At 34.5% G+C, this 18,450-nt stretch overlaps 1 protein-coding gene and 1 long non-coding RNA gene across 4 annotated transcripts in view; one reads left to right on the forward strand and one right to left on the reverse strand.

The window, feature by feature from the left end:
- Window positions 1–1,869, reverse strand: part of LOC112053634 (uncharacterized) — a 32,235-nt gene extending 30,366 nt beyond the window's left edge. The window contains exons 1-2 of one of the 3 annotated variants that reach the window (XM_052885821.1): window positions 1,712–1,863; window positions 1,583–1,602 (exon numbers count right to left, since the gene is read on the reverse strand). Coding sequence is in view for 1 of the 3 variants with exons in the window: in XM_052885820.1 (XP_052741780.1) it covers window positions 1,712–1,729 (18 nt within the window). In the remaining 2 variants the exon portion in view is untranslated. Of the gene's footprint in view, window positions 1–1,332; window positions 1,470–1,582; window positions 1,603–1,711 lie in introns of those variants that run through there. The other 2 variants (XM_052885820.1, XM_052885822.1) reach the window with 2 other exon arrangements.
- On the forward strand, window positions 1,397–18,304 carry LOC128198790 (uncharacterized). Its single transcript, XR_008251494.1, has 5 exons — window positions 1,397–1,513; window positions 1,918–2,025; window positions 5,981–6,160; window positions 13,783–14,003; window positions 17,037–18,304. It is a non-coding gene; the product is annotated as an uncharacterized LOC128198790 (long non-coding RNA).
- Window positions 18,305–18,450: the final 146 nt, after the last annotated feature.

Raw genomic sequence — 18,450 nt, forward strand, 5'->3', positions numbered from 1 at the left:
TTACATTAGTATCCTTATGTAATTGTTTATAGTGCATCCATATACCTAGTGTTTTGAGCACTCTAGTCTATACAACTAGCACAAAAAAAATTACAAACAAGTTTAACATTAGAGTATGAATACATGAATACTTTTACATTTATGAAGTTAAAAACAGAATATTTTTAATATTGATCAGGTTGTCCAGACTGGTATTATAAATGAATATTTATGTATTTGGTACTGGATTTTACTGTAAACTGAATCTTATATTTATTAAGTAATTTAATCAAGCTAAATTATAATTTTTCAACATACAGACATAAGTAGAGGTGCAAAGTTCCTTTGCAACCAAAATTCTTATGAAATCTAATGGTCAAAATAAATTATGGGTAAGAATTTCATACTGAGGTGATTGTATTTAAGTTAGCAAGTGTTATGTCATAAGTCATCATAATCTTAGAAACTTTAAATTTATTTTTTGCAAAATCTATATGTGTGTATGTGGTATGGTTAAAATAAAGTATTAAAAACAAATGGCTGACAATTTTTTAATTTTACTATTTTTTTGGCCTTTTTTAAATGTGGAAATAGTTTATTTTACTATTAGGTACTCGCTATCAACCCATATTCGACTCACTGCTGAGCTCGATTCTCCTCTCAGAATAAGAAAGGTTAGTCCAATAGTCCACCCCTCTAGCCTAATGTGGATTGGCAGACTTCACAACACACAGAGAATTATGAAAATTCTCTGGTATGCAGGTTTCCTCACAATGTTTTCCTTCACAGTTTTTTCACTATTAGGTACACTAGTAAAAGGTAAAATAAACTATATCAATGCTAATTAAACTGAAATTTTAAAGTTCATTTTATGCATTAAAATCAATTTAAATACATAGCAAACACTGTTGCATCACAACTAAAGTGTAACTTGCTAAAATTAATTTGTCATTTACAACAGATGTTGATGCAATGTTGACCTTTTTTATTTTATTAACAGTTACTTGTATAGAAGGTATCTTGAAGATATATTTGAAACAATACCTTCAAGAGTGACCTTGAAGTGAGGTGCAAAAGAAACTGGAATGACAATCCACAATGATACTTTGGACCTCATTACTGTCAAATTTATAGGTTATACCACTTTACGCATTAACTACATATAAAGCGATAAATACATCATGTTGCGGCTACATTTAAACTGATAATTAGACTACGTTATAAGCGTTATTTTATCATGCACAAAATATATTATGCAACTGGGTGGGTGCCGACTAAACAACAACAAATCCATGTACGAACATGTGGTCGGTCAAGTCAGGTAATCCGATGCAAAAAGTGAAAATGACATACCCGGAATCAATGTTTACCAAATCGCTTCCATCACGAGCACTTTCCGTTAATCATGAACAACATCGTTAAACTCTCCCTTGTTAGTACTCGAATAAATGTGCGGAACGGACAGAACACTAAGTATAAGATGGCGTAACAACGCTCGGTTGCCGGGTGCCATGTATTGACAAATCAACAAACCGTAAGTACTTCTAGTGTGAAAAAAATATATTGAACCCCAGTCTACTTAATGAAAACTATTAACACTTACCTCCCACGTGCACACAATTTCTGGAAAGAGATATTTTTTCTAATGTAATGGCCAGTTTCAATATCACCAAAACAAGAAACAAAAGCCAAACAAATTTTTTAGAGAATACTGCAACTATGCAATCCTTACCGTTTTCATCAAATCCATGGCCTTTTACAGAACACCATTACGAATAATATTGTCTTAAATATTACATATGTAAAGACTGCGACGTTGGGGAATAAAAATCTTGGAACGGGATCAACGTCGAGGCCATGCACTCACCAACACATAACAGGATGTGACAAAACGCGCGCCATTTTCAACTTTATTCATATTAGCCAATCGAATTGCAGATTTCAGGCCATAGACACAAATTTTGAAGCTTACCTGTTAAGTTGTCACACTTGTTCGGATGTTAGTGATGTTGATATTCATGCTGTACGAATTATACTCTATCCATAGTAAGTATAATTGATTTTTTGTATACTATTTTATCTAAAATACTAAAATTAATATATATTATTATTTTTAATTAATAATATTTTGAAAATAAATAATAAGTTGGAGGATTTCGGAATAAATTGCTAGTGTGAATAGAGTAAAATAGAAAGGAAAGTAATCTGGCAATACAACAATTCCCATTAAGAGGGCGCCAAATTTAAATTTAATGTAACTTCGACGTCAAAATACACTCAGACCAATCATAGATTTATAACAAACCTTTTAAATCATAGATTTAAGAGTCGATAATAGATACAGAGTACCTCTAATAAAAAGTCAAAAAAAAAAAGTCTAAATTATTCATTTATTTCAATTAGGCTTAGTTTATAAGCACTTTTGAAAGGTCAAGATTATGTCATAATTTAATTTAATCTAATGGTGGTAATGATAGTCGAAAACTTAAAACTAAGATTAAGTTACCAAGTTAAAAGTTACGATAACTTCTTTAATAACTTCTTTATTTACCTTCCAATAGAAGGTAATTGGTCTGAGCAAATACTTTTTTACCATATACATTTACTTTTAATTGATTTAGTTACTTACTGATTTATCTTTTAGTTTAGTTGTATCCAATTTTTATGCAAGACAACCTATCTCGTCGTAAAAATGCAAACTTAAGTGAGCCTTTTTTAATGGTCATCATTTGATATTAGCATTAGAGCTCTTTGTGACAGGTAGAGCTCGTGCTTGATACGCGTGCGTACTGTACCAATTGCTGTTGTTGCTGTGCTGGGAATCGAACCCAGGACCTCTCTGTTGAGAACCACAGCACTACCAACTGCGCCGGAGAGATCGTCAAGCGCCAGACAGATCGTCAAGCGCCATTTTTGTTCGCCTCACATGTTAGTGACGTATCTAATAGGTAGTATACTTTGTATGTTGCCAAGTACCTATCACTTCAGTAATTTAATCTGATCTTATAAACCTGTCTAGATTGAGGCTATCTAATTATTTTGCGTGACAGTATTGCCTCAACAAATACGTGACACATCACCTGCCCACGATCAAAGTTCGTATTAGAGTCTTATCTGAACAAATATATTGGATTGTTTGCGCAGGTCGCACAAATTCGACTCTTACGTAATACGTCGCAAAACTATTTGTATGAGAGGATATTTATGGTTATGGGATTAAGTACCTATATTCTTATAATTATAAGATTTTTTATATAGTTGCCATTACTTTTTAAATATGACAAATATTCCCATTCCCGTCTAACTAGTCGGGAAAAACTTCATTATTAGAGTGGGTACGACAGTAGTCCAACAAGCGGGGACGGGGGACCGAACCACCACCTCTCGGTGATGAGTGCAACCGGTTTACCGTTGTAAAAGAAAGAAAGAAAATATATTTATTACTACATTATGCCACACATCACAATTATTTAAGAATAATACCCTGCGATATGTGGCATAACCTAGAAAAAGGTCCTAGCTCAGCATATTGCTATATGCTCCCCATAAACGAAGAACATACAGCGCTGATTTTCAGCTAGTGCTTGTGCTATTGAGGCCTTTTTTATTTATAACCCTACTAATATTAAAAAGGCGAAAGTTTGTGTGTAAGTGTGTAAATATGTTTGTTTCTCTTTTACGTTGCGACTACTGAAGCGATTTGGCTGAAATTTGGAATGGAAATAGATTTTACTCTGGTTTAATACATAGGCTACTTTTCATCCCAGAAAAATCCACGGCTCCCGCGAGATTTGTGAATAACTGAATTCCACGCGGACGAAGTCGCTGGCGTCCGCTAGTTAATTACAAGTATTGATGTCGAATAGGTCTGACACTGCCTAGTCTAGTTAGTAATATGAGAGCGTGTTCGATTAGTGACGTCACTATACCTTTTGAGGCCCTTGGAATTTTTTTTGGATGGGGCCAAGTTGTTTTATTTTCTTCTTAACTTCACTTAACGCACAAACAGAGTGCCTAGTGGGAGTTTTCAATATTATCATACTGTTACTATCGCATTGACGTAAACGCGAATTTATATGGAATTGAAATAGTTGTGCAGTAGTGCCACTAGATGGCGTGTTTACGTTAACGCGATAGTAACATTATCAAACTGCCACTAGGCCCTCTGTTCAGTTTTGAAAGGATCCACTAATTAGATGAATGCTCGTAGACCGTGATATTTGAAATTCCACGCAAATAATGATTCAAATAATAATAAAACAAATTAAAGTTAGATTTTTCTTAAATTACAAACGTAATGGGTGACACATTGACATCCTGCGTTTAAGTAAAACATTATAAAAAATTCCTTTACAATCTAATAATGATGATGAATTACTTCTGATCTTACGGCCTCTGGCACTGAAGGCCATATAGAGGCAGGGATTTGTCAGTCGGCAAAGTGCCAAGGTTGCCAGAGGCGTAACTTTAGGGTGGCAGGACTCTGCCACCCGATAGTTATGCCACTAGCTTCGTTACCCAGATTAAGGTAAAAAGCATAGAAGAGATCTGGGCTCTGAAGCAGTCGGGTATGGAATGTCGAATAATTCCTAGGTATAAAAGTTTGCCAAGATTGCAAAGAAATAACACACATGAAGTTACCGGTTTAAACAAGTATTCTTAGAATAAAATCGCGCAATACATCCTCTCTAAAGGTTAAAGCAAACTTATTAGATGAGCAATACAGACTAGAGTTCTTATGGATTCTTTTTCAATTCGCTTTTACTTCATATGCGCTTGTTCTGCACTTGTTTACCGGGAAATGAAATAACAAAGAATATGTACCGGGCTCTGTTATTGAAATGTATTTTAATGGAAATTTTATTAATATTCTATCCTACGGCTTCCCTCGCACACTATTTCTATTGTCTTTGTTTTTAACCGACTTCAAAAAGGAGTAGATTCGAAGACGCCTGAACCGATTTGAAAAATTCTTTTATTGTTTTAAAGGGTATACTCCCCATTTCGTCCGATTTCCATCGTGTCAAGATCAGATGATGGAATCCTGGAGAAATTGAGGAGAACTTTTAAAAATTACAAACACACTAGTCATCCTCTGGATGAGGATGACTAGTGTGTTTGTAATTTTTAAAAGTTCAGTTATTCACAAATCTCGCGGGAGCCGTGGATTTTTCTGGGATGAAAAGTAGCCTATGTATTAAACCAGAGTAAAATCTATTTCCATTCCAAATTTCAGCCAAATCGCTTCAGTAGTCGCAACGTAAAAGAGAAACAAACATATTTACACACTTACACACAAACTTTCGCCTTTTTAATATTAGTAGGGTTATAAATAAAAAAGGCCTCAATAGCACAAGCACTAGCTGAAAATCAGCGCTGTATGTTCTTCGTTTATGGGGAGCATATAGCAATATGCTGAGCTAGGACCTTTTTCTAGGTTATGCCACATATCGCAGGGTATTATTCTTAAATAATTGTGATGTGTGGCATAATGTAGTAATAAATATATTTTCTTTCTTTCTTTTACAACGGTAAACCGGTTGCACTCATCACCGAGAGGTGGTGGTTCTTATGGATTCTTTTTCAATTCGCTTTTACTTCATATGCGCTTGTTCTGCACTTGTTTACCGGGAAATGAAATAACAAAGAATATGTACCGGGCTCTGTTATTGAAATGTATTTTAATGGAAATTTTATTAATATTCTATCCTACGGCTTCCCTCGCACACTATTTCTATTGTCTTTGTTTTTAACCGACTTCAAAAAGGAGTAGATTCGAAGACGCCTGAACCGATTTGAAAAATTCTTTTATTGTTTTAAAGGGTATACTCCCCATTTCGTCCGATTTCCATCGTGTCAAGATCAGATGATGGAATCCTGGAGAAATTGAGGAGAACTTTTAAAAATTACAAACACACTAGTCATCCTCTGGATGAGGATGACTAGTGTGTTTGTAATTTTTTTCATTCTGTTGCAGATTTGCTATGTTGTTTTTTCGCAGGCTGCCAACATTAATTGCAACACTAGAGGCTAAATACAAATATGTAAACACAAATATGAGAGCCAACAGAGTAAAAAAATCGATTGCCCAAGGCGAAAACCAGGATAAGTGGGCCAGATAATCCCGGAAAGCGAATCGAATGCGAGGCGAATTTTTATTCTCTGTAGCGTGATTCCCTAAGTAGGTATAACATTACCTTAATATTTATAATCTAATAATCTAATAAATATGAGGTAAACACACTCCTGAGGATGAATTATCAAATCCTTATAGTCAGATCGGGTAGGTATTTTAAACAATGTAAATAAACAAAAACATATGATTCAGGGGTGCTCAACATTTTACTAAAGCATTATTCACGAATATTGTCATGAAATAAAACTTCCTTTGATAGACAATTTTTTTTATATTTTATGTTCCTATAAACTGTTATTTATCGAACAGATAATGTTTCACTTATATTTAGGGTTCCGTGGTCAATAAAGAACCCTTATAGTTTTGTTTTTTTATTATGTATAAGCAAACACTGTTAGCTGTACGCTAGATTGTAAGCTATGAGGCAGCCTTTGGTAAAACGCGCTTGCCTAGAAGATGCCTATTCACTCTTGACTTGAAGATACCCATACCCATGTCCGTCTGTCCTTCTATCTGTAACTCAATTACTAATAGAAAACTGTAGCTTGACTATGAAAATTATGTACGCGATTATAGGCATAAATTAAAAACTTGACAAGTAGTTTTTACTCGTTTTCTCGTAGTGTGGGTTATTGTAAGATATACGTTTTTATGTAGAATTTGATGAGTTTGTTAAGACACTACTTTTCAATTTAGGCCTCTATTTGTAAAATATTAAGATTTAAAGAAGTAAAGTAAAAACAGTAAACGAACAACAAATAACAATAATAAACAATAACAACGAAACGAGAACAAAACGAAATAACAAAAATTATAAGGGAAGAAAATACGCACAACAAACTGGATTTAGTTAACGAATACTGTGAAGTAGGAGTATTAGTCACAGACAAAAAATAAAGTAGTGTTCTGTGCTGTGAAGTGTGAACTGTCAAATCTCAAATCTTCTTTCACTTAATACAAAATCAAAAAATTAATTATAGTTTAAGGTAATTCTGCAATAAATGAAAATATTTTATTCACATTATAATAAAAGAAAACATCATTTGAATTACAACTTCTTTCTTCTTTTGATATGATAATACGATAATACGATTTATAAAATTAATTAAAGCTCTTATTTAATTTTAATACCCATAAAACTCAATCTTTGTTTTTCAAAATGGTTTGTGACTCATGTCTGCTTGGGGTATTTAAGGTTCTTTTTATGTCGTTTGTGTTGTATTTCTGCAAACTCTATTTAATTAACATAGAGGAATTAGACATGGAAATGCATCGCACCCAAATGCAGCAACAAAATTGTCTGTCGTTTATAGAGGGGGACGAGGTGAAAAATGAAAATGAAAAATGAAAAAATGAAAAAATCTTTATTCGTCAACTAAGTCTTACAAACAAGTAGCAAGGGCCCCTGTACTAGGTGGAAAACCCGTATTACTGGGTGCCCCGCTCATTCACCACACAGAACAACCGTAGTTAACAAATAACAGAATTATAAATTATAATATATTTAGTGTGTGTGTATGTGCGTGTGTGTGTGTTTGTGTGTGTGTGTGTGTGTGTGTGTGTGTGTGAGAGTGTGTGTGCGTGTGTGTATTATCAGTTTGTGTTTTATTTAAAATAATTGCGTCCGTATTTAAGAAAAGTTATCTTTAAGTAAAAGTTCAGTTTGTTCATAGTCTAGGGCCAGCAAGGTATCAGTTACCTTCCGTTTCAATTTATTATGAGTCAAAGCATTAATTTTTTGACTTTTATTAAATTTGTTATAGAGAAATGAAGATTGGTAACCATATTGCTTTCTTATAAATTTAGTTCTGCTTCGTGTATATTGGCAAACTTTAGTAGTTCTACGTTTTGAAGTGTTGTGTGGTTGAAACGGCAGCTTTTGGTGAATTTTATTTATACAGTTAAATATATATGTCTGTCTAATTGTGAGTAATTTATAGCTGGAGTGTAGTGAAAAAGTGGGATATCGAAAAGGTTTAAAGAACATCACTTTTAACAATGATCTCTGAGCTCTTTCAAGGGCAATTAAATGGGTTTTGGCTGCACCTCCCCATACGGTTATGCAGTAACTAATCACAGAATGTGCCAGAGCCTTGTATGTATTTATGAGAATTTTTTTATTAGCAACGTGTCTGAGTTTTTTGAAGATCCATATAAGTTTTCTCGTCCTATCCGTAATGCATTCTATATGTCGTCTCCAGCTCAGATGCTGATCGATAATTACTCCTAGATATCTAATACTATCAACTCTAGCAATATTGTTGCATGTGCAAATATTTGAAACGGAATGGTCGCAAGTATGTGCTTTCAGACTAAAGTTGATGTTAGGTTGTGTTACTTTATAAATGGAAAACGTTAGAAATTTGGTTTTATTTATATTGAGAGTTAATAGATTTGAATTCAACCAGCTGGAGACGTGTCGAATACCTGACTCAGCGACTTCTTTTAGCCTATCCCATGTACCTGCATGGAAGATGAGTGCAGTGTCATCGGCATAGGTATATATTTTACAATTTTGGATTTGATAATTACAGAGATCATTTACGTAGATCAGGAACAAGGTAGGTCCAAGGACACTACCTTGTGGTACGCCGTAGGAGATGTTTGTTGGATTGCTGATATATTTACCGAGTTTAAGTTGGTTTTCACGGTTAGACAGGTAGTCAGTGAGTAAAGCATGGGGCAGGCCTCGCACACCAATATTGTGTAGCTTTTTTAGAAGGATTGGTACAGAGACGGTTTCAAAAGCTTTGGCTAGGTCCAGAAAGACTCCAGCGCATTTGTTACCGGCATCCAGGTGATTACTAATTTCCTCAGTTAAGGCTATCACTGCGTCTTCTGTGGAGACGCCGTTTCTAAACCCGTACTGGTTTTTAGCTAACAGGTCAAATTGCATCAGGTATGTATTAAGACGATTATTTATAAGCTTTTCCAGGATTTTTGATAGAACCGGGAGAACTGAGATCGGTCTGTAATTGTCAACGTCGTCTCTGCACCCACCTTTATATATCGGTGTAACAATGGCTCTTTTAAATATAGATGGGAATCGGCCATGTTCAAAGCATAGATTGTAGACATGACTCATTATTGGCATAAGAATATTTCTAGCTTTTTTGATGAACGACGTAGAGATGTTGTCCCACCCTGGGGCAGAGCTATATGAAAGGTCGAGTATAATAGAGTTTATTTCTGATGGGTCAGTGTTAAGGAGTGCAAAAGAGTTAGATGGGGTTGATATTGTGTCCACTTTGCTATCAATATCAGTGGGCGAGCCTGTTAATTTTTCCGCCATGTCTTTGCCACGATTAGAAAAGTAACAATTAATAAAATTTGCAGATTCTAAGGGGGAGTTCTTCAGGGTAGTAAGTTTGGTTGTGTCGTCAGGTTTGTCTTTATTAGTGTAACAAATTGATTTTAATGTTTTCCACAAGGATTTTGAATTTTTTGCACGGTCTAATCTATTCCTATCGTAATTATTTTTAAGTTTCCTAATGAGTTTATGACAGTAATTTCTGTAGCGAGTGTAAGTAATTTTTAAGAGGTCGTTATTTGGATTTATTTTTACTTTAGTGTGTAGTTTGTCCCTATGTCTTATACACCGTAGAATTCCTGGTGTTATCCAGGGCTGGATGCGACGTTTCCTGTTGGGTATCGTAGTTATTGATCGATTATTATGCAATGCCGTAGAAATTGTATCAACCAGGCACTCGGCAGCTTGAATTGGGTCTTGACTTTCTAGTATCACTGTAATTTTAGACTTTATTTCATTTGAAGCACCATCAAAATCTACTGAGGCTCTGGTTTTCACAACATTATGGTACAGTGGCTTATACATAAGGTTTATGATAACGGTGGAGTGATCGGTTGGTGCGTTGGACAGAACAAGAGACTTCGCGGGTAATGACGTTTTTAGCATCATGTGGTCGTAACACATTTTATCACGCGTAGGTAGTCTATGACCCGGGAGAAGACCATGATATGCAAGCGTGGTTAGGTAGTTATTGCAATTAGGGTCGGTTGAGTTCAGTTTTATGTCTATATTAATATCACCCGTTATAATAATATTTTCATATTGTTTATAATTTTGAAGTTGTAATTCTAAAGAAGATATAAAGTCGTCAGTATTTCTAATTGAAGGGCTACGATATATACCAATAACTACAGTGTCTTTAAGTGTAAGTACAAGGCAAGAGGCATTGCTAATATTAGGTTCAGATATTGCGTAGTTGAGAGTCTTGCTAACGTAAAATATAACTCCGTCACATTGGTTTATACATTTCTTTGTATAATATGTATTGTAGTTATCACTAAGTACAGGAATAGGTTTATTTTCTGAGAGATGGCACTCGGTCATAACTAATACATCGCAATCAAAATTAAGTGAGTGCAACGTTACTTGAAAGCTGTCTAAGTTTTTATAAATGCTCCTTATATTTTGAGTTAAAATAGTTAAGTTATTTGAGGGTACGATGTGAGCAAGACTGTCCTCAGGTTTACACATCAGGGCCTGGGCAAAATGGGTGTTGTCTATATCTGCACTGGTTTGCAATATGTTATCCATTGTTAAAAGTATTAGATAAAATGTTTACAAACACACATGTCTCATAAAAAATTACTATCATAATATTAGATCTACTTGTTATTGACTCATTACACTTTAGAAAATAGTAAAATTTCTTATAAATAATATGAATTTTATGTACTTGATTTTGGGTTAGTAAATATAAGTTAGCAATAGATAATGTGCTTGCGTCTATTTGTTGACATAAAAACAGGACGGCATAGCTAGTGATAGTTCTCTGTAATGTGTAAGTTTGAGTTGCAATACTCGTAGTGTATGTACAGAAAAAATGTAGGTAATTTGTATTTAATGTGTATAATCGTAGTATGTGTAAGAGATTGTATAAAACATGAAGGTAGACATAAAAAGTTGTAATAAAAGATACAAGAAAACAAAATTTTACAATTAAAGTTACAAAATGATAAAATACAATGAGCGAATTCATAGTTGGGTAATATATAAAAATATTAGTCCAGGAGTACAGCATAACTACTAGGATAGGATCTAGTCACTTTGTAGGTTCATATAGGCTCTTTATTTGTGATTCACTTATAATTTTTATAATCGGGGAGTTTATGTCCTTACGAACCAAAACGTCACCGAGAGAGGTCCAACAGAATTTGTAGTTCTGCGATCTAGTCAGCTCTCTTGCTAAGTAATACAGTCTGTTACCTTTCTGTGTTAGGTGGTCCGATAAAAATATGGGAATATTATTGCACTTCAATCCCAGATGTTGCGTGTTTAGCTTATTATTTTTATTTTTGTAGTTGTATGTTTTAGCCGCAACTTTTAGGTTTGTTTTCTGTAGGTAGGTAGATAATTCAACTACAATGGGCTTATCACCTTTGTTAGATGTTCTGTATATATCTTTTACGTCGGAGGATTGTAGCTCAACGTTTATGGAGGTGGCTAATGTCGTAACCATATTTAAAAGAGACGTTTTGGATTCATTTTGGATTTTGGATTCGAGGTAAACTCACACATCGAAAAAATTTAACAAGAATAAATAATAATTATAATCTGTACACAGAATATTCAATTAATGGATCAATGTTTTGCTGTTCGCTCGTTCGTTAGAAGAATAGAATCGATTTTTTTTTATATATTGTTTTAATTTATTATTAATTATAATTATGTTTTTGACGACCTCCGTGGCGCAGTGGTATGCGCGGTGGATTTACAAGACGGAGGTCCTGGGTTGGATTCCGGGCTGGGCCGATTGAGGTTTTCTTAATTGGTTCAGGTCTGGCTGGTAGAAGGCTTCGACCGCGAAGGCGTACCGACAAGCGATTTAGCGTTCCGGTACGATGTCGTGTAGAAACTGAAAGGGGTGTGGATTTTCATCCTCCTCCTAACAAGTTAGCCCGCTTCGATCTTAGATTGCATCATCAGTTACTGACTGAACATCAGTTACTGAGTGAGACTGAAATCAAGGGCTACCATGTAAAGAATAACAAAAATAAAATAGAAATATTTTCAAATTAAACGTCACGTCATCTTTTAGTGAATTAGAAGTTGTTGACCGTTTTTCATGCCATTGACTGACTGACTACTTACTACACAAACCGGAATTATTAGGGAGCTTTTTAGACGACGAAAACGATTACAACAATGAAACATCGATACAATCGATATCGCGTTAGATCGTTGGTTGTTTGACAGAGAGGTAACGTCTTGCGGGGCAGGTTTTTCTATAATTGGTCCGTGATAATTAATTTGTTGTATGTGAATCCGGACTCAAAAGGGCTAGAACCCAGAGCCGTAAAGCTTATTATTAAAAATAAAATGTATGTGAATCGAAACGAAAAGTGTCGCTTAAAAGAACCTTTTTGAGTAGTATTATTGTTGTGTAAAAAACCTAAAGTTGTGAACTATAGCTTACATACCGTGAACATTACATAGTATTTTGGTAGGTGGTTTTTTATGTAATTATATTATGTAAAATGTGTACCTACCTATGGTGCTATTTGGTCAGAAACTAACAATTGCCTGCGCCTTCACTTGCATGTAAAAGTTTTTATTTAATTTCTATATGTCCAATAGTTTAAAAACTCTCTCTATTGGACAACTTTCATTACCATTCTCTGTTTAATACGATAGGTACTTTATATTATATAAATTAACACATCGTGAGAATCGCGGTAGGTACTGACAAGAACTAGGTCGTTAGCTATGGCCGACAATATCAATGTCTAAAAACATAAAGCTTTTAACCATTTTTTCTTACCAAATTGTAAAAAACGTAATTAAAGTACGATTATTAATTCCAGTCAGTAAAATGACAAGTGCAACTGTCACTGAAATGTCATTTTACTGACTGGAATTAATAATCGTACATACGATTAATTTAACATTTATGATTTATGAGTAGAATAATAAACGCGTGCCTACCTCTTCATTAGGGTGCCTGGAAGAGATCGCTCATTAGCGCTAAGGTCGCCTATTGAGCATTTTTTGTAAAAAAATTGTATCTGTTGTATTTTATGTTCTTTGTGGTGTACAATAAAGTGTATTTTCTTGTTCTTTCTTTTTTCTCTGCCAAGTAAGCCCGTTTCCATCTTAGACTGCAGCGTCATGAGATCGCAGTCTTTAGAAGGCGAACTTGTTGTTGTTATTAAATAAACAAATCTTTACTATTAGGTTATTTTAGACTTAATTTTGAACTTCGTGAACTAACGATATTCTAATTTCTGATCCTTAATTCATTTCGTCGAACGCTTTTGCCAAAAAATCGTTTCAAATAAGTCACTGTTCGCTTAAAAATCTTTGGATCCTTTTCGTTTAATTGAAATGGTTGACTTTGAGGAAAAGCTTTTGAGGTGACTTATTTGGCTCCTTCATTTTATTGAAAGTAGGCTTTTAATAGATATAAGGGAACTAACTTACTCCCTTCGAATTTTTAATGTTGTTAATAGGTAATTCATAAATAAGTTCGAAGTATTAAAAACTTGGAATATAAACATGGAAAAAAGGATTTCTGGGAGCTTTTTAAATCTTATAGTGAAATTATAAACGCAAATCATTCATTTTAAAATTTACTTTGGTGCTGAAATACATGAATTTGCTCTGATGATAAATACTTTATATATGTCGTTATTTTTTTCAGTTATCTGTTAGATAATGTGCAAGAATACAAACATCAAAAACTTTAATAAACGCGAATATTGTTTTTTACTTTATGATAAAATTTCACGGATATGAAGATTTTAATGTAATTATTAAAATTCATCCTTAACTGGACTGGACCATAATTCACTAGACCTGGCTACATACACAACCAAAGAAACACAGTACAAACATCGTTCGAGCCAGGTGTCCGGACGAGCTGTAAGTACCTATTATATTTTTGTTTTATGTAATAGTACCGTAAGTTAAGAAATTAAATATTACGTGTCTCAAACGGTGAAGGAAAAACATTGCGAGGAAACCTGCATACCAGAGGATTTTCATAATTTTCTGCGTGTGTGAAGTCTGCAAATCCGCATTGGGCCAGCGTGGTGGACTATTGGCCTAACCCCCTCTCATTCTGAGAGGAGTTCCCTAGGTTTCTCTATCTGATAATACCGAATGCCAAACGCAAAACCTGTAAATAAAAATGGGTCGCTAGCTCCTATACTATTTGTCTCAGAAATCTTATTATTTTTCTAATATTGTATTTAAATTCTTGAATCTGTTCCGAGAAGCTGTATTAGTTTGTAATGGAGTTTATAGTTTGCATTGAGTGCATGAATGTTACGGCAAAACTTCGAAAATTATACAAATACTACATTGCCTTGAAAGTTAAATAAAAATTGAATAAAAGTAAGTTGAATGTAGTACTAATATGATTTCATTATAAGTATTTACCAAAGAGAGCTAAAAGATGACAATAATGGAGTAAATAATACGCCAAAACTCTGCCCATAGGAATAAGAAAAACAAAATGAAATAATGGTGTCTGCACACCTTACCAGTGTGTCATAAACATCTACATTCTCTCGTAACCCGTTATTATATTACTCTAGAGATAGCGCAAGAAATATTCTTATTTTTTCATAATGAAACATGTATTGTTAATTTTAATGTGTGTAAACTGTAAACTTCTGGACAATTTTCCAATAGGTATTGGTCACAAGTTAATTGGTTTGGACGATAAAGACAATTTCATAATGACAGGGTTATTATGATCTAAGTTTTAACCTCTGCCGACCAACCTTATCTTCGAGATAAGGAGGTGAAAGATTACGAATCTCTCTATAGGTACTTTCATTTCTTTATGTATGTAGTATGTCATACTAGAATTTGCTCAACCTGAGGTATAATTATGTTAAGCGTTAAAAACATGTAATTACACTGGCGACCATATCTATGAAATACATTGCTGCTTGGTGCAAACTAAGTTCCGTCACAAAGCCCTACTATGATAAAACCTTGTCTATGCGTAGTTTGCATGAAACCGGACAATATGCACTTTGTACATTTTGCGGTTTTGCCAGTAACATACAATACGCCATATAAGATTGCGTGTATGCAAATTTTACTGCGATTTAAAAGCTAAAAGCAATATGGATGGTATTGTACACAATATACTCGTAGGTTGAAACAAATTTACTTGAAGCTTCTAGGAAATATGGCGTTATTAAGATTAGGTATAAGCGAGCTTTTAGTAAGAGAGCATACTCGTGTATCCACATACTTAAGTTTATCAGGATAAATTGTAAGGAGGTAAACTTAATGGGTACTTGCAGGTGGCATCTTCATCTTTTTGAGTATCTATACTAATATTATAAAGAGGATAACTTTGTTTGTATGTTTGTTTGTTTGTTTGTTTGTTTGTTTGTTGTGGCTCAAAAACTACTGGACCGATTTTAAAAATTCTTTCACCATACGAAAGCTACATTATCCACAAGTAACATAGGCTAAATTTTATTTTGGAAAAAAATAGGGTGCGTAAGATATTTGGGGTTTTCGGACACAAGGTGTAAAAAATTAACAAGAAAAGTTAATTATTTTCTGTACTCTGCAAGGTAAGGTAGGGAAATGGGCAGGGTAGGGGCTAGGTTAAGGGTAGGATAGAGGTAGTTGAAAGTTTACATCGAGTTTCACGCGGACGAAGTCGCGGGCGTCCGCTAGTCTATTATAAAAACGAATTATCTGATTTGTGCCCCAGGACGCTGGGTGATCATCTTGTCATGGTATTTACCCCAGGACGCTGCGTGGTCTTGGCATAGTATTTATCAAAGAGAAGGTATTTCTTTATTGTCTACTCATTATCAACCCATATTCGGCTCACAGCTGAGCACAAGTCTCCTCTCAGAATGAGAGGGGTTAGGCCTTAGTCCACCACGCTGGCCCAATGCGGATTGGCAGTCTTTACACACGCAGGGAACTATAAAAATTCTGTGGTATCAGGTTTCCTCACGATGTTTTTCCTTCACCGTTTGCGACATGTGGTATTTAATTTCTTAAAATGCACACAGCTGAAAAGTTGGAGGTGCATGCCAATAACCATGAACCAACACCCTCCGAAATCGGAGGCAAAGGTCATATCCACTGGGCTATTACGGCTCTTAAACTGAACTTAACGGAAGAATGTTGTGTTATTAGCAGTGGCGTACACTTTATAGATGCTAAAATGCGCTGCTTACTATGATCACTCCTTACAAACCTGAATTGCAGAAGGAATTTTCCAGTTTATAAAATTTGTACGGACAGTGTATACCCTAGTCACAAACCTTGTGCACGCCACTGGTAATTAGCATGTATTAAGCGTTGAAAGTGCTAATGAATGGTTAAAATAACATTGTTCAGCAGCGTAGCTTAAGGGAGTGATTTAAGAGATAATTGCTGAATGATTTTAAGATTAACGTTGGCGGGGATTTAAATACTCGTTCAAAATGTTCGTTTTACTTTCAAAGTTGTTTTTCTGATATATTTTGATAAATTTTGGAATTTTTTTTTTATTATTTACCATTTAGCCCTTGACTACAATCTAATCTGATGGTAAGTGATGATGCACTCTAAGAAAGCGGGCTAACTTGTTAGGAGGAGAATGAAAATCCACACCCTTTTCGGTTTCTACACGGCATCGTACCGGAACGCTAAATCGCTTGGCGGTACGTCTTTGCAGTTAGGGTGGTAACTAGCCACGGCCGAAGCCTCCCACCAGCCAGACCTGGACAAATTAAGAAAATCTTAATCTGTCCAGCCGGGGATCGAACCCAGATCCTCCGTCTTGTAAATCGCATACCACTGCGCCACGGAGGCCGTCAAAGGTAGGTAAGGTATAGACTACTTTTTATACAGCTTCAAGTTATACAGCCTTTTGTAAACCTGCTTTTAATGAATAAAATAAATTAATATTAAAAATTATTATTACAGCTGTGGCGGTGGCAGCCATATATATCCCTCCTCGATAAATGGAAAAACCAAACCAACCAAAACGAATAAATATTTTTTTTAATGACCAAACAAACTCTTTAGCTTTAATACATCTATACTTATTATAAATCTGTAGAGAGGTCAATTCTGTACATGAAATATATTTCCAAAATAACTATCAGGGGGTGATTAGTGATCGATACTGATGCCAAAAATGCATCAGTAAAATTTTTGTCTGTCTGTATGTTCGTTATAGAAACAAAAACTACACGACGGATTTTAATGGAACTTGGTACAATTATTCTTCATACTACTGGGCAGTAGAAAAAAAAATAAACTTATCCATTTGAAACACCTATTCAAAAATAATTATTAAATCAAAGTTTAAGTATTTTTTCAGCACATAGACACGACTAAATTGCACTGAAGGTAGTGATTTTTGTATTTTGTAGAAAAAACAATATTTTAAAACTGTAAAATTTCAGCTATAGTCTGGCAAGTTCGTTGATAACACTCCCATGATATGCAGGCGACGGGGGGAAAGACGTGGGTGTGAAATCGTGCGGCCGGGGAAGTGACGTGCATCAGTCGTGGGTTTTTCATTCATCGCTACACGCCCGCCGGCCCGCGCGTAACGTCGGGAGTGTTACGAACAAAGTTGCCAAGCTATAACATATATTGCGTTATTTTAGTATGCCTTGATGTCAGCTCTCACCTTGTAGAGTACGTCGTATCATTTACGGGACACCCTGTATAACTAACTTAAATTAAAAAGAGAAACAGTCATCAACGTAACATCATGCGTGGGTAGGTATATTATAAACATTGGGCAGCAACTGGACATCAAACCGATTTATATCGAATTTCCTTCGGACAAATTGGATTCTGTGGCTTTCAATAATTCTCTTATTGAATTTACGGCCCATCCTTAACCACTTACTGTATGTGTGGAAATGTAATGTGTGTAAATGTAAACGATATAAATATAAATAGATTTAAAAAAATCAGATTTTATTTAAATTAAATATATTGTCTAGACTTGATAATAGTCTATTTCATTAGACAATGGTATAAATAATTATTATTTTTTTTAAATACAACTGACATATAATAATGAAACGTCAGCCTATCATAGATAAGTTAAAAATAATTTATATAAATACCTAACTCAACAGGCATTCTACAGTGTAAATGAGTATTTAAGTTCATATTATTGTTATTTTCATACATATTTTAATTGTAAAGATGTAAATTTTAAATGGTGAAATTGTCTTTTGAATCATTAAATACTTTGCATGCCTAATTGGCAAGATACATTTACCATCTACATCTATTGACCACCTGTATGAATAATGCATGTATCTGCAAAGAAATAAATTGATTGATTGAATGATTGATTGATTGATTGATTGAT

The sequence above is a fragment of the Bicyclus anynana genome, chromosome 15 (genome assembly GCF_947172395.1).
Source record: "Bicyclus anynana chromosome 15, ilBicAnyn1.1, whole genome shotgun sequence".
Lineage (NCBI taxonomy): Eukaryota > Metazoa > Arthropoda > Insecta > Lepidoptera > Nymphalidae > Bicyclus > Bicyclus anynana.